At 34.3% G+C, this 18,223-nt stretch overlaps 1 protein-coding gene across 1 annotated transcript; it reads right to left on the reverse strand.

Annotated features, from left to right (window-relative positions):
* Nucleotides 1-682: 682 nt before the first annotated feature.
* LOC148612698 (retinoic acid receptor gamma-like) lies at nucleotides 683-18,109 on the reverse strand. Its single transcript, XM_088594354.1, has 7 exons — nucleotides 17,882-18,109; nucleotides 13,667-13,892; nucleotides 11,042-11,195; nucleotides 10,538-10,770; nucleotides 9,395-9,620; nucleotides 3,895-4,119; nucleotides 683-2,228 (listed from the first exon to the last, which is right to left on the reverse strand). Exons 2-7 carry the CDS (start codon nucleotides 13,865-13,867, stop codon nucleotides 1,966-1,968), a joined length of 1,302 nt encoding a protein of 433 aa, XP_088450480.1. The 5' UTR covers nucleotides 13,868-13,892; nucleotides 17,882-18,109; the 3' UTR covers nucleotides 683-1,965.
* Between the last annotated feature and the right edge of the window lie 114 nt (nucleotides 18,110-18,223).

Here is an 18,223-nt window from a genome sequence, read left to right on the forward strand (position 1 = left end):
ACCGTATAAACATCGGGTTTTTGTATGCATGTTACAGCTAAACCTCCATCCTCCAAATCTGGGTTTTGAGTCCACCATCGCTCCCTCAAACCCTTGACATCACTCATTCATATTCAGCGGGCATTGTCCACCCAATTCCGATTGGTTGCTTCTCCGATTGCGAAGCACCAATGAAAATCGATTTAACATAAAATGTCTGTGGAAAGGTAAACAATAATACGAGGTAATGGACGATCCGATATAGTAACTGAAAGTTATGTGATGTCACAAATGACGCAATATGAGCAAAATGATAACTGTAGATTCTGTTTAGAGTCTTTACTGAAAAAAATGTGTAGCCATTTCGTAAGTTATATCGAAGAGTTTCTATTACGAGTGATTTGATTGGATTTCATTGATTAAATTTAAGTAACTCACTAGATGGCGCTGAACGATACCCGCTATATATGAATGAGTGATGTCAGGGGTTTGAGGGATCGAGTGTGGACTCAAAACCCTGACTTGGGAGGACGCAAAACCTCGCGCACAGATAATAGCCTTTGTTGATTTACGCATCACAATTGACATGTATAAACAGTAAAAAATAATTCGTTTGTTTTTTTTTCTACTTCTCTCTCCCTGCAGACACGACGAACACACAATTAAACCAAATTGGCTTGATTTAATGTAAACAGAAACGAAGTACATGTGAAATATTTATTTCATCATACAACAAGTCACACTATGTGACAATAAATACAATAGAGTAATGCTGACATTAACACGAAATATTCAAAACTATATGATAGTCAGAGACACAGATTCTGTCCAACATTAATAAAGATAGGAAAAAGACAATAATAAAATTGTGAAAAATCTTGCAAAATTGTAAACATTACAAAAGTCTGAATAAAAATTTAAACAATATTACAAAGAAGTAGCAGTACAGGCCACCCTCGTTAAAATTCGGCCTGTCTTGACAAGTCTCGCTTCGCCTCAATCTGGGATGGTCTATTGTAAAAAAGAAAAAACCGACCCAATAGTTGTTTTAGATCTAACGGATTGGCTATTACTTTTTAGTACAAGTTAACCTCGTAAACGTACGTGATACGTCGTTTAGAACTTTTTGACAACCTTTCAAAACATCACCATTTATGACACATGCATGCTTTCCAACACCTCCTTCGTACCTGGAGTAGTCCTTAAACCACCTTTGGGACTAGATAACAAAATGAGGACTTATACCCCGCATTACTCTGAAGTAAAGTAAGAATAGCTAAATTTAGTGGTTTTACATGTTGTATGGTGGACTCAACCCCCAAAACCCCTCTTGTTGGAAAATTTTGATAATCAATTTGTGCAAAATTTGGCAAATCGTAGCCCGGACCTCCTTTTTTCTGGATTGAATTTTTAGATCCGCCCATGAGTTTTAGCACTGTCTTCCTCCCACCACCCCGATTTAGGTTCACTGAGCATCATTACCCTGGATGCACCGGTATTGATCGATTTACGATAAAAAAAATCTGCCTTTTCTCACAAATAAAACACTAAATAACAATTAAAAATAGCAATCGGAACTACTCAGCCTTTCTAGTTACACAAAAAGGGAGTTCCGATGGTTAAATGTAGTAAACTATTAATAAAATTTACATGGGAGATAATTTGCGACGAACGAATAGTGGAAAACAACCTAATCTGATTATAATTGTATTAAAAATGATCTGAAACCATACTTTAAAATTTAGCTTTATCTTATAATTAGAGACGCCCCTCTATGGCCGATGGTTCTTAGATCAAATTGCAGCTTTACAAAAAAAAAGCATCGCATGTTTAACGCATTCTGCGAAGTATGAAGAGCAGATATAGGTTACCTGAATTTTGCCAAAAATGCATACAATCTAGTAACTCCAATACACACTTTAAAGTGACATGCACAATATGAGAACTCATGTGTGTATAAGAGGTCAGACATATCTATACCAAATATTAAATTAAATTTTCTGAACCTTGCATATATTTACTCGAGATAACCTCGTTTATAACTGGGAATGAGTTTATAAAGGAACTCTCGTTCTTGAAGTTGATAAGACTATCTAATGTCCTTTCAAGCTGAATTGTCCGTAGAGCGGCTAATTGTCCCATTAGAGTGCTGAACCTCCCTTTAGAATGGCGAGTTAGGTGCTGAAGATATTGCACAAGTTTGAGTTGAATTTCCTCTATTTTACTAGTATCCTCAAGATGACATCTATCTATAAAAGAAGTTTTAATATATTTTTAAAAATACACATAAGCAACTGAGTGAATGAATATAGGAAAAGATCGACGGATTCGGAAGAAGAAATAAAATTCACTTATCAACCTAATATGCAGAGAGTTTTAGCTACTAACGATTTTGCATCAAAGTTTGAACAAAGTTTCTTTATCTGTGGCAACATCCCTTCAGCACCTACGTATGGAGTTTTCATATCACAACCCGTACGTTATGTCAGAGCTTCCCGTAACGCACACTTTTTGTATCGCGCCACCCTTTTTTACAATAAGGCTTCTGGAACAGGGTTATGTTGCTACAAGATTGAAGTCATCACTACAGAAGTTTTATGGTCGTCATCATGAACTCGTGGATCGTTGCGGTGTATTCGTCTGCACCACGAAAACTGATTTGTTCAACGTGTCATAGTTTTTCTTTCTTTTTTCGTCTACCCAGGACTTGACTTTTTATGAGCATTTCGACGGATGTTTCTAAAGAAAAGCAGAAGACGCTTAACCTACCGGTGCACCTGGTCCATTCTCCCAGTTTTTAGTGGAGTCCGAGTTGCTCATTTACTTTTGTTACTTTGTATGCATTATTTTAGTTAATTTTTGTTGTGTTTGTCTGTTTTCCATATCTGATGTTTGTCCCTGCATTACATTCTTTTGATTTCCGCTTGAATCTTGGTTCCCTTGATTACTCTTTCTAGCTAATTGTCCAGTTAACTACCCAGGACATTTCGCCAGGTAATGGTCATTCAATCAAGTGAAAACCAACTCTGTTACCTGAAGTTAACTATATTACTTGCTGTAAAACTAGGGTCAATTATGTATAGATGGCACGATTTTTAAACTTGTAAAGTCACCAATTTCAACAAAATTTTAAGCCTTTACCTCTATAATTATGAAAGATACAGAAAAATGTTGCCCTTCTTCCTCTGCATGTTGAGCTCTCCTAATAGGTGTAATTGTTCTGGAAAAGCAAATTAAGGAAACCATCCCTATTTCATAACCCTTAAAATCTAAATTTGGTTGAACTTCTATAAGGACTCATTTTAAGCCAGGCAAATATTCCACATATGGAGTATTTGAATGTTTTGTCAAATATGTAAAAGTTGCCAAGCGGCTAAGTTATAACATGGTCTTATTTAGAGATTTGTTGCTTTTGACTTGCACAGTATATCACATTTCTCCCTTTCATTGTTTATTATTCTGTAATATTTTGTCATTTATTTTTAAACCTCCTTGATTAAGAAATTCAGTTTCCCTGGTTGATAGCTAAAGCCTAAAATGTCTTATAAACTGTTCATTTTGGTTTTTTTCCTTTTTTTCCTTTTTATGAATGTTAAACTCTTCTACCATAACAACAAAGAACATGAAATAGAACTTCTTGACTTCTTGAATTTGTACTTTTAAAGGCGTTTCATTTTTACCTGATATAGAACACTGATAATATTCTGTACTTAGTATTAAGAGGTATATAATATATATAACTATAGCATTTCCGTCTTTAAGTCAGACAATAGACCCTTTTGTGCTAATTGTGGGATAGTCGATAAGAATGCGAAGTGCATGCTCAATATTCATTTCCGCGAGGAAACTCTTTTGTTCTCCCAAAGCGAAAAAAAGTGTGGGGGGGGGCTATTCCATTGGTTAAAAATAGTTTACCTGTAAACAACACCTGAATGGCTCTGAGCAAAGAAATCTCTTCTGCAGTGACGTGAATTTCCTGCATTTTCTTGACGAACCTCATGACATTTTCTCCAACTTCATGGTCGATAAGTTTATGAGTAAACAGTTTATCTATTGGTAAATTGAACATTCCAAGCATGACTTTCATTTCCAGATTGAATAAACAAACATCGCCAATAAATCCGAACTCAATGAAACTAGCTGAAACAATAAGTAAAAATAACAATAAAAACTTTCTCAAATCCCAGAAAAAAAGAAAATGGAAAGCTAGGGAAACACACTTTATATGCAAACATAGCTGAAACATACAGAGCAACAAATTGAAACTGAATGGCGAAACCAACAAGAAGAGAGAAAACAAAAATTAAAGGAACAAAAATACAAAACCAAATCAGTAAAAAAACAAATACTAAATTATGGAACGCCTAAACTGTCTGATGAGATACACATTTGTTTACGTGTTGTCAACTTTATATTACTTGCTGTCGTTTTATAATTACAAAACGACAAAATGTAAAGATGTTCCTACATAACGTAAATACAAAATGACCACATGTAATTATAAAACCACAGCAAGTAATAAAAAATTGACAACACGTAAACAAATGTGTATCTCATCAGACAGTTTAGACGTTCCATAGATGAGATGCACATTTGTTTACGAGTTGTCAATTTTTTATTACTTGCTGTGGTTTTATAATTACATGTGGTCATTTTGTATTTACGTTATGTAGGAACATCTTTACCTTATGTCGTTTTGTCTTTACGTTCTGCCATTTCGTCTTTACGTTCTGTAATTTTGTCTTTACGTTCTGTCGTTTTGTGATTACGTTATGTCAACATATATTTACATTATGTGGATTTATCTTTACGTGCAGTGGTTTCCTTATAACGTGAGGTCGTTTCATCTTTACGTTGTGTCGATCTCTAAATACTTTATGTGCAGTGATTTCTTCTTCACGTGATGTGGTTTCTTCTTTACGTGATATGGACAAAAAATTCATGATGACGAGTGACCCCGGAACTTTTCGATCCAGTGTAAACTTCAAATCAGTCCGTAAAAGGCAAAATAGACGTCACAACGCCGATTAGAAAATGATGAACGAAATACACTTGGGTAGTCTATCCAGTCACCCTAGAGTGTTTATTCTATTGTAAAAAAATAGCTTATTTGTTATTTTCGTTCAATATTATCAAAATTGATACACCTGGGACTCTGTTGATGACTTGTGGCAATTTTCGTGGTCAGAATATATTTTTTTTAATTCCAAAAACATGGGAATTTCGAGTGCCGCGAAAATTTACATAAATTCGACTCTACAAGTTATTGCGTGACTATATTTAATTTTCTACATTAATAAACCACCAAAACTAATTTTCAAGAAAGAATTTAAAAAAAAATGTTAAAAATATTACCCCTACCCCTAGAAAACTGGTCTTAGTATCAAACGTAATTTTCATTCACAGCATACCGACACTGTTAAACTCATATTATAGGCATTCATAATTAAGATAATGATTTACTCGACATATCTGATCAATTCAAAACAGTACTTTTTTGTATTTTTGGCTACTTTTTATACCTCGTTTAGGCAAAAATTATTTTTAGCTCACCTGTCCCAAGACCATGTGAACTATTGCCATCACTTGGCGTCCGTCGCCGTTAACAATTATACAAAACTCGTCTCCTCTGAAACGACTTAACCAATTAGAACCAAACTAGGTATGAATGTTTCTTGTGGTATCCTCCATAGAACTGAAATGGGGATTTTTGTTTCGTCGAAAAACATGGCCGCCGTTACTAATAATAGTACATAGGGGTCAGACAATAGTTTTTTGCATATATCTCCAAAACCGTTAAGTTTTTCCAAATTCTTTTTATTGCTAAAATGATCCTTATCATAAGACTTCTAAAGTATCCAGGGAGAAAAAGTTGTCAGACGTTTCCTTGTTAGAGTTATTGCACTTGAAAGGTGAAAAATGATTATTTTTTTTTACAGATTTTAGGCAATATCTTGAAAACTATGATAGATAGAACAAACTTTAAATTGTTGAAATGATCCTTATGACACGACCTACAAAAATGGTGGGGATCAAATTTGTTGGATGACTTCTTGTTAAATTGCCCATGAAAGACAAAAAATATGTTTTTAGCAGTTTTCAGCCATTATTTTGAAAACTACAATAGATGGAATGAAACTTTCAATTGATAAAAGGATCCTTCTGATAAGTCCTACCAAAGTGTTCACTGAGTCAAAATTGTTGGACAGCTCCTTGTTAGAGTTGTTGTCCTTGAAAAAAAATTAAAATAAATATCTAGGTGAGCTATTTAGGGTCCTTGGAGCATCTTGTTTACGCTTTTTTTATACTTCTAACTTCTTTTTTTCTGCCAAACGAAATAATTCACATACGTATGTATCAATATGCTGCCAAATGTCTCAGCTTTACAATGATACCAAGAAAGTTGCGGTAACACTTGGATTTTGTATCAAAATGAATACAATGGAACTCTGTCTCATAGAAATCGCTTAAATTGACATATTTTTCAATGTCAAAACCCCTAGAGTATTTATTCTTCAGTAAAAAATGGCTTACTAGTATTTGTTATTTATGTTCGGGATATTCACAACTGATACTTCTTGGATTCTGTTGGTGACTTGTGGCGATTTTCGTAGTCAGAATTTATAAAACCAAAACACAAAATAATAATAATAATAAAAAATGCAAAAATAGGAATTTCAATATTCCCGTAAAAAATCGCATAACTTCGACTCTACAAGATATTACTCGACTAAAACGTCTCAAATTTTGAATCATTCGATAGAAATTAAATTTTCTGAATTAATAAACCACCATTAGGTGATTTTCAAGAAAGATTTTTTTAAAATGTTTTAAATTTAACCCCTTCCCCGAAAAAACTGGTCTCAGTATCAAGCATAATTCTCATCCACAGCATACCGACACTGTGAAACTCATATTTTAGGCATTCATAATTTAAAAGATAATTATTTGCCAAAAATATCTTAACAATTCAGGCGTGTGATTTTTATAGGGTTACAATTACTATAAAATCGTAAAAAGTAGAATTTACAGAATTTCAGAATTTCTTCTATACCACCCTTTATTATCTTTTTATAGAATACCGTAGTTTAAACAAGCTTTTGTGTGAAACAGTAGATTTGTATAGTGTCTAAGCTTTCAAATCGGCCAGGTAATTAATATTTGAAATTTTCCAAGTAAAGTTGGTGCAAAAATTACCACCCCTACCCATGAAAAAAAAAACCTCAACATGAACAAAAATGTTGATTTTTAACATATAAACGGCGTACACTGGGCATGTTGCGGGCGATTGCTTTCATTATCGATGCATCCAACACATTTGCTAATTTCAAGCGCGTAGGCGACAATAATGTGTTTTTTTCATAAAAAGGAAAAATTCATAAATTCAAACGCCTGAATTGATATGTTGAGTAAATCATTATCTTAATTATGAATGCCTAAAATATGAGTTTCACAGTGTCGGTATGCTGTGAATGAAAATTATGTTTGATACTGGGACCAATTTTCTAGGGGTAGGGGTAATATTTTTAATTTTTTTTTTGAAAATTCTTTCTTGAAATTTAGTTTTGGTGGTTATTAATGTAGAAAATTAATTTTAGTCAGGCAATAACTTGTAGAGTCGAATTTATGTAAATTTTCGCGGGAGTCGAAATTCCCATGTTTTTGAAATTAAAAAAATATATTCTGACTACGAAAATCGCCACAAGTCATCAACAGAGTCCCAGGTGTATCAATTGTGATAATACTGAACGAAAATAACAAATAAGCTATTTTTTTAAAACAGAATAAACACTCTAGGGTGACTGGATAGACTACCCAAGTGTATTTCGTTCATCATTTTTCTAATCGGCGTTGTGACGTCTATTTTGCCTTTTACGGACTGATTTGAAGTTTACACCGGATCGAAAAGTTCCGGGGTCACTCGTCATCATGAAATTTTTGTCCACATCACGTAAAGAAGAAATCACTGCATGTAAAGAAAAGAAAATGCACATAAAGTATTTAGAGATCGACATAACGTAAAGATGAAACGCCTCACGTTATAAGGAAACCACTGCACGTAAAGATAAATCCACATAATGTAAATATATGTTGACATAACGTAATCACAAAACGACAGAACGTAAAGACGAAATGGCAGAACGTAAAGACAAAACGACATAATGAAAAGATGTTCCTACAAAACATAAATACAAAATGACCACATGTAATTATAAAACCACAGCAAGTAATAAAAAATTGACAACTCGTAAACAAATGTGTATCTCATCTATGGAACGCCTAAACTGTCTGATGAGATACACATTTGTTTACGTGTTGTCAATTTTTGATTACATGCTGTGGTTTTATAATTACATGTGGTCATTTTGTATTTAAAACGACAGCAAGCAGTATAAAGTTGACAACACGTAAACAAATGTGTATCTCATCAGACAGTTTATGCGTTCCATACTCTTCAGACAGTTTATGCGTTCCATACTCATCAGACAGTTTAGGCGTTCCATACTAAATGATATAGTTAATATTTATAAAACCGTTGCTTATGTAGAGTGCATTATCATGACAAAATTTACTGTTCAAGGAAGAGTGTTTATATTAACTGAAACGCAGATAATGTCGAGGCGAATGGGTTGTTATTTTGGAGGCAATACCACTTCCAACGGGCAGGCATTATTATCGATAATGCACTCTACACATTCATTATTAATATGCTTTGGATATAGAACTACATTCCCGGACTTTCCGTTTTGGCTAAAGCAAATGCAATTGGTGTAGAATCAGTTTCAATAAACAGTGGCATATCCAGAGGGGGTTCGCACCCTCCTTTCATTGAAAAAATTGTCAATTTTATGTGTAAAATTGACAAAAATTAGCAATTTCCTAGAAACCCCATTATTCTGAGGAACCTTGGCTGTCATCCCTCCTTTTCAAAGTATCTGGATCAAGCCCTGATAAATATCTTTCTTTCTAATTCACCATAAGAAGTCAATCCTATCATCTTTTCAACAAATTAGTGGTGAATGAGAGACCGATAAGCGGCTATGATAAACCGTTCCTGGGCAGATTGTTCTTTTTTAAATTTTTTAAAGGCCATATACTTCCACTTTTGAAAAGATAACTTGAAACAATTGCAGGGGTTCAAATTAATGGTAGTCCCAGGTTCGTGACCCTCAATTTCCTTAAGTAAACCATCAAAATGTTATTCGGAAACGTCCTGGACCTTCAACTCTTGAAAGTAAAATTATACGCCTGAATTGTTGAATTGCAGTATTCTTAAGCAATCTTAACATTATATATAAATATATGTAATCTCTCGACACATGTGAGATGTTTAAATACGGAGGGACGGAAAGGTGACCCCCCCCCCTTTTTAAGGTTGTAAAACTCTTTATAGATGTACAAGAACATTATCTACCTTTCAAAAGCTCGGACTGATCCGACAGAAGTAAATCCTTAAATCCTGGAATACATTTCACAAATTCCACTAGAAATCGTATAATTTTGTCCATTCCAATAGTAAATATTTCCAGAAGGGCTCTTTTCTCTTCTTCTGGTGTGGTTGCCATAACGACCTCAGAGGATACACATTTTGGTAGATGACCCGGAGATTTTTCGTCAGGCACGAGTATACATTGGTAGTTCTAAAACACAGATATGGATTTTATTGGGGACAAAAAAAAGTTTATATAGATAAAACCTAGGGTTATGATCTTATCCTGATATTTCACATTTATCTCATTACCTTTATAATAATGACCCATTGCTAATAGCCTAGATTTTTGCACGTGCCTTTTATATCCTAAATACAATAAAACAGGACAGTTGCACTCTGTGAAAAAAAATCCCCAAACACAAAAGAAAAAAAATCGAACAATCTCTTATTATCAGTCATTAGGTACCTAAAATTCGTTTGAAACATAAATAAAAAATGTTCCCATAAATCTTTGATTCGTGTGTCGCATACTTTAGACATTTAGATATTTATGTAATTTTGTCAAGTGTTCAACACTCTAAGGGATCTATAATGTTATTATTTATATTTTTTATTCACTTTTACCTCATTTATGCAAACGAAAACGAAGTACGGCTCTAATGTAAGGTTCATGTGTGTTTCGCGAGAGACGCTTGTGAAGGCTGACTGGTGGGTTTCAGGTGCAAGCTTCATATTGCACAATCGATGTTGCGTGTTCGACTTCCATTTATATGAAAGAAGTCAGTTCCAAACGATCATTGGAGCATTTAAAATACATCTCTATGGCTCTATTTTTTTTTCAATTTAAAACAAGTATTTTCTGACGGAGGCCATTTAATGGATGATCGTCATTTTTGGATTTTAATATGACATATACAACGGAAGCGGTTTTAAATCAAGCATCAAGTCCTAGCTTGTTATACGCCTCCTATAATATTTTCTGTTTTCTTGATTTTACTGTAATATATCTAATTCAACACTATTGCTGAATTTTTAGAAAGTTGCATAAAATTGTTAGGACAGCTCATTAGGATATGTCAGAAAATTAAACTGCATGACTCGCGTGGACTGATCACATCTACTTACATAAATTTCTTTTTGCGTTTCGTGGAATATTTCATAATTGAGAAATCTTTCCCGAAAACCTGGCATGTGTTTTTCTTGTACTTCGATCAATCTTCCAATCAAAGCATTCGTTTCGTAGTCGTCAATGTTTAGTTGGTCAGGTGGCTCCATCTTACAGTACATTTCAGGTAGTCCCTTTATCTCCTTTGTGTATTCAGCTTTTCGAGCGTGGGTGTAACGTCCTTGCTTTATTGCTGTAACGAAGAAAATATGGTTTCTCTCTTAATTTTCTAACCACAAGTATGACAAAAAAGTATGGTCTCACTTTTGATTTTCTGACTACAAGTATGACAAAAATGTATGGTCTCACTCTTAGCTTTTTAATCACAAGGATGACGACAAATTGTATTCTTATTTTTGGTATTCTAAGTTTGACAATCAAAGCTATACGATTGTATTTTGTGTATACATGTGGTCCTAAGAAAGCCGTACTGATTTTAAATGACCACGATTAGAGTATACTACCTTGTTTAGACATCCCAACATCTATACATCTCTGAAATCTACAGAACGAACACATGTTTCTCTCCTTTTCTATAGGACATTTCTCATCTTTTTCGCACTTGAACGGAAGTTCCATTCCTTTGCTAAGTTTCTGCATTGTTCTCCTATAAAACCCCTGCAATATGAAATATTTTATGATATGATTTAATTGGAAAATGAAATTTTACATAATTTAAGTGTCATGTCAGTCTCTGTGAGAAACAGGCAGTGGGTGAAACATGGTATGAAAAAACCCATTATTTTGAAAGTGTAATTTTTACTATTTACACCATCAGAATTAAGGGAAATAGACAAAATTTTCCATATCATGCTGGACCATTGAGTTGCAATTTCATTGAAATGTACTGAAAATAAACATTTCAAGGGCAGATAACTCTGTCAAAAACCTCATTTTCTAACGTTCAATTGAAATATTTCTGAGCAAAGCCACTGATACAGAGATCAATGAGAATAATGGTCTTTTCAAATAGATAAATCATTCTTGAATGATATAACATTGTCAAATCGGTGGGTTTTTGACATGCATGTTTCTAATTTTTCCCATTTTTTCTGATTCTTACAAATACTAACATTTAAATTTGACTTTTCAATAGCCTATAATTGGTTGGCTCTCTTTGGACAAACAAAGGTTATTTTGTATAAACTAATTTGGTTAACTAATTAACTAAAGCGACGATAATACAGTACTTTAAGATTCAGTTGGGGAATATTCAAAAGAGACTTAAATTGACTTATATGGTGCTATACACGTTTTTAAGTAAGACTGCATGCAGTTTCTATTAATAATAATATAGAACAGTTTTGCTTTTGAAAATACGTTTTCATGCTATTACAATGCAAGAAAGCACACTAATGACTTGTACAAGAGTAATCAAGGGAACCAAGGTTATAGCGGTAATCAAGAGAATGTAATCCAGGGACAAAGACCAGACATGGAAAACAGACATACACAACAAAGAACATAAAGTAACTAAAATCATACATACAAAGTAACAAAAGTAAATGAGCAACTCGGACTCCACTAAAAACTGGGAGCATGGACCAGGTGCACCGGTAGGGTAAGCGTCCTCTGCTTTTCTAGAAACACCCGTCGAGTTGCTCATACAAGAACGTTATGAAAAATGTTTGAAGTCACACCACATATGCCATATTCTTTGTGCATAATGAAATGTGGAGAGTTAAACATTGTTTCTCTAGGTATACATATATTAATATCTGTTTTAAAATAGTACACAAAGGAAGAGAGTCCAGAAAAAGGGGCATCATGTCTGTTACTGATAAAATTTACCACCAAAATGCATGAAATCAAGTTTCCAACAAAAAGGGGGTGGTTAAATCCCTGGCATCTTCTGGATATCTCGACACAATCAGCTAAACCATTCTGATATTTTTGGGTTGCCTTGAATCTTGTGAACGGTATTAGCGAAAATTGCTGAGTATTTCCAGCTGCAAGGGAAGTTGCACCCTTAGACAAAGGCGTGCACATTTTTAACATCATTTTACAAGAACCTTGAATTTTAAAAGGCTAACATAAGCAATTTGCGAAATTATTTAGGCTTCATTTTCGGTTTTTAGTTAAACCGTTACAGTTGAACTATATGATGAATGAGCTGTATTGTGTGATCCCACACATTTGTACAAATGTACTTGAGTAAATATTTAAGAGAGATGTTTCAAAAAATAAAATATGACGGACGGACGAAAGTACGCACGAACGGACATATGTCGTCGGACTTTTGTGTTATTTAGTATCAACTAGTCTAAAATTGGTAACAGCTGCTGAAGTGTTTGTGGAAAAGGCGTTAATATCACACTTTAATCTCACGTTGAGCTATGGTAGCTTAAACAGCTGTTCTAAATCATTTTATTGACAAAAACAAAAACAAAAAAGCACACACACACAAACAAATAACCACAAAGACAGGTACAGGATTTCAGTTTCACCCCGACGGTGCAACAGATATCTTTTATTTCAATGTACAAAAGACTTTAATTCCACAGTATTTTTGGATAAGTTTGTGTTATTTGTTGGTTCCGTTGGAACATCTGATAACACATTCACAAATTATTAGGTATGGATTTAATCCGTCTATTTTTAGAGTAATAATAGCCCCCCAAAAAGCAACACAGACCTTTTGGGCTAATGAAAATCTGGAAAAAAAACCAAGTCTGCAATACTTTCCTGACTCAGTTTTAAAAAAATCTTGTTCTATGGCAGTATCTGAAGATGTACACGTTCCCCATTTTACAGCACTGATAAATTTTTGGCACGCATTCCAAGTAATAATTACTAGTATGACCACTCTACAATGTCTGTTCGTAGGCAGCTAGTGAAATAGAAAACTCCAGGAGATAGTGTTGATCCATCTAGTCGTGATTGACATTATATTCCAATATTTGAATGTATAATTCCAGGTAGAAAATAGAAAATTTTAGTGATGGTCATTCAATAAAGGAAAGACCAATCTAGCCCCTGAAAACTTCTATTTTACTCACTATAAAATAGTTAATAAATATCTACTATCATATTATCTCAGTTTTCTTTGTGTATCAATTTTACCTAAATTTACTTTTTTAAAAGCTAACCTTGCAAGCTTCACAAGTATTGACACCATAGTGGAAACCAGATGCTTTCTTCTTGCAGATCCTACATGGAGGCAGGTAGGTTGAAGTTCTGCTCCTCGGCTTTTGTTCTGTGTATACGTCGTCTGGATAACAGAGGGTGGTTGAGTCCACCTCTAGTGACATCGCCGAGTCCATAGATATTGGATCAATAGAATCAATCATAGCGAAATCATGTGAGCGTTTCAACCTAAAAAAAAATAAAGTTCAGAACCATCCTCTAAATTGTCTTATCTTTCATAGGAAATGACATACATTTTATAGCTCTTGAAGCTCACTTTTTTAATGAGATGCCTTTTAATTTTGATAAGTCGAAAGCGAACTCTGGAAAAAAAACCAAGAAAACCTATGCAAACCAGCCATCATCTGAGGTCGCAGCAATTTGACGCTTCTGTAAACTGTTAACAAAAATAAAGCAAACAAACAACAGGGCTCCAGTCCAGAAGATTCGTCTTTGTTGTAATGACTGCATATGCAGTATTTAGTGCCTGCTAACTGTCATGATTTAAGTACTATATACACTGTTTGTACCCTGTATGTACCCAGTACATGTGTACACCGTTTTTGTATGCACCCTCGATGTACCCAGTATATACCTGGTTGTAACCCTGTATGAACCAAAGGTGTATCCTTTATGTATACCCAGTGTGTATCATATATGTACTCAGTGTGTACCCTGTATGTACCAAGTGTGTATCACGTATGTATCCGGTCTGTATCTTTATGTCTTCAGTGTGTACCATGAATGTACCTTGTGTCTACTCAGTGTTTTTAAAACCGCACAAATAAATCAAAAACGAATTTCAAAATTGTCGAACTAAGTTAAACCCGAACAAAATAATTTTAAATTTGAAATGAAAGTCTAGCAAAGTGATTTCAAAGAGTAATCAAGGGAACCAAGATTTTAGCGGAAATCGAATGTAATCCAGGGATAAAGACCAGACATGGAAAACAGAAACACACAACAAAGAACATAAAGTAACTAAAATGATACATACAAATTAACAAAAGTAAATGAGCAACTCGGACTGAACTAAAAACTTGGGAGTATGGACCAGGTGCACTGGAAGGGTAAGCGTCCTCTGTTTTTCTAGAAATACCCGCCGAGTTGCTCATAAAAGGTTAAGTTAAGAATAGACGAAAAGAAGAAAGAAAAATTATACCACGTTGAACAAATCAGTTTTCATGGTGCAGATGGATACACCCTAACGATCCACGAGTTCATGATGACGACCATAAAACTTCTGTAGTAATGACTTCAATCTTGTAGCAACTTAACTCTTTTCCAGAAACCTAATTGTAAGAAGTCTAGCGCAATACAAAAAGTCTACGTAGTTACAGCAAGCTCTGGCATAATGTGTGAGTTGTGATATGAAAATTCTATACGCAGGTGCTGAAGGGATGTTGCCGCAGATGAAAGGAAAGTTGACAATTCAGAATGAGAAGTCATCACGTTTGTCGTTACGTTTGGTCAATAGTTTTCCTTTACCATCGACCTCTAAGTGTAGGTCAAGATATGAGGCTGACTTCACAGTGTCTGTAGTATCCTTTATATCAAGTTTTTTTGGGGTAAATGCGATGTATCGAATCCCCGAAACTAGGATTGCTTCACGATAATACGTCATCTATATAGCAGAAACTGAGATTAAAGGATCTAGTTAAACGATTTTCTTTCCTTCGGATCTGATCAGCTATGAAGTCAGTATCATAAGAGTGAAGGAATAGGTTAACAAGTAGAGGAGCACAATTCGTTTCCATTGGTATGTCGACCGCTTGTTGAAAAACGCGTCCACCACGCTGGACGAACATGTTATCGATTAAAAAATTCAGCATTTTGAAGACATTTTCTTCTTTATATTTGGAAGGTTTTAACTTTGTGTTACATATCAATTGATGAAATACAATGGAAACTGACTATAATGCGACAATCAGACACGAATTTATAACACAGAACACTATCTAATAATACTTATTAATCTACTATCTTGTGAATATCTTCTGTACTGTTTTGACAACTGATTTAACCAGTTTTGCCCCGTAGAAATTTCATGCTGCCTGTTTGCAATTTAATTACCCGAAATAATTAATCGTAATGGAAGAAGGAGGTTTGCCCGCTATAAAACTTGGTTTAACCCACCATTTCAGTTGGAAATGCTTGTACTAAATTAGGACCATTGCTGTAGTTTCCAACTTCCTGGTTTCCCTAGATATTACAATATCACTGCTATACGGACTTTCTTTTCTGACTATTCCCCTTGACTATCGCCCAGAGTTTATCAGTTCACTAGTTTTGTCAATACCCTTCATTTAAAGAAAGTGATATATGATTTTGCCACTGACTTAGTCTGTGATAAATGAACGGAATCGAACAGATATAAACGGAGGCAAATATGGAAATGTTGAAGACTTGTAATCCAATCTGCTCTTTCTTGGCACTGTTGTAAGGGATTATCAGCATTTTAATTATCCCCTGCTTCAGCTCAAGATGATCAATATATATCGGAAGATGGTATGAGAATAGTCAAAACATGAGTCTAAAATAGACTAATATCATATCTGCACAATAGTACATAACAGTACTAAGTAGATGATCGAAACTGAAACCTATGGTAGTTAAAAAATTAGGACTCCCTTATCGCCTTTCAACCAGTATTCCCATGGCTTTACTTCCGGGTCATGAGAAGATGTTCTTATTCCTCATACAGCTGAGGTTGATTTCAGTTTACATTTCAAAGTTAAACCTTTAAAATTGCAGCGTCATTTTAAGCAAAAAAAAAAAAACTATTACTCAGCAAAAAACATGATTGCAACGTTGATTCAACAGTATGTGCCTACTGGGTTTCTCCCACAACACGTTCCGTTTAAAGAAAGTGCGTACTAATTATCTGATCAAGACAAATCAGTTATGGGTATCACTAGAATGCTTTTGTACAATACCAATTTAAAAACGCCAACGATTTCATTGAGAACAGAGTAAACCAGTAACCTAAAACCTAGACTATGACACAATCGCTTGGTTTTTAATCCAAATATTTACCCAGATTTAAAGTTTCGTGAGATAGTAGGTATAAAAATAACTCGCGTTCTAAATTTTGACATACATGTATATTGTGAAATGTTTAGAGTTAAAACAAAGATCAATAATGTCATTTTTATAATTATCATATATCTGAAATCTATTTAGTGTCAAATTTAAGAATGATACACATACAGTTTAATTGGGAAACAGACGGGTCGAAAGAGAACTGTGTGTGTTTAACACAAAAAAGGTGCCAAGTCGAACCAACCAGCGTTTTTGTAAAATAAATCTAGTAATGGCTATCTGTTTACAAATACAACCCATTATGAAAAATTCGTTTCTTTCTGTGTTATATCTCAGTGTAGACCAATAATTTGTTTTCAGTTTGAAAAGAATAGTGATTTTTTTGTTCAATTCTAAAACACAATAATAACAATTTTGAACATTAAGTCTGATCATACACAAATCCCTTCGGCTAATTATTGGAAGTACAGGGACGGACCCAGACACTGGGATTCACCAGAAAAGGCAGATGCTAGGACACTATGCACCATATTTTGTCAATTTTACACATGAAAATGACATTTTTTTCAATGAAAAGGGTGCGTGCCAACCGCCCGCACCCTTCACCTTGATCACCCATTGAGGTACATCTCACCCCTTTGATAAATTCATTCGTTACTGAACTATTGCAGTATCGAAACAAATACAACTGTTTTAAATTTGAACTTGAAAACTGTAAAGGTTTTATGTTATTTGTCCGATTTTCGAGTTTTGGGTTGTCGTGTATTCGCTATTTTCGGTCTAGTAATCAATTTAATTTTTCTCCTTGTATTCAATCTTCGTTGTCTTTTTAAATAAACAAAATTGCATGGTTGAAGTAAAGCCGGTCTATCTTGCAATGAAATCTTTATGAAAGCCGATTGTATTTAACAGCATGGTTTAGTGCTTTTTTAAAAGAGTATGTCTGGTGTCATACTTGATTTCCACATGGCGTTTGATATATCGGTCTGGCAAAAAGCATGCTGATATGTTCTATTAAAAATGCATGCTTTACAAATACAAAACATGTAAAAATAAAAAAAAACATTCCGCGCAAACTGTTTTTCCCATGTTATCAAATGAGCATGTAACTACAGTATATTCTAAAAGGCGCTTACCTGTAAAAACGCTATGTTCGTTATAATCAATGGACTATATGATTTTATCCATATGTAGGTCAAATTGTCGTAATGCAAGTTTCTACGTACGAACTGTTTGTTTAAATTATTATCACCGAGTTGAGTATGGTAATAGATCCTTGAAAACGCTGGTTTATTCGGCTTTCTCTGCGCTACTGTGGTGTAGACTTGTTTTGGCTTCACTGACCAATAAAACTCTAGACTGAACATTTCTTATCGAAAAGTAACATATTCGCACATTTCAAGAGATTCGTATTTTGTCGATTATTACATTTCGTTCAGTGAAAATAATTCGTACTTAACTCACTTTTCCATTTAAAC

This window comes from Perna viridis, chromosome 7 (genome assembly GCF_037379345.1).
Source record: "Perna viridis isolate PV_CMFRI_1.1 ecotype Kerala chromosome 7, ASM3737934v1, whole genome shotgun sequence".
In the NCBI taxonomy this organism is placed as follows: Eukaryota; Metazoa; Mollusca; class Bivalvia; order Mytilida; family Mytilidae; genus Perna; species Perna viridis.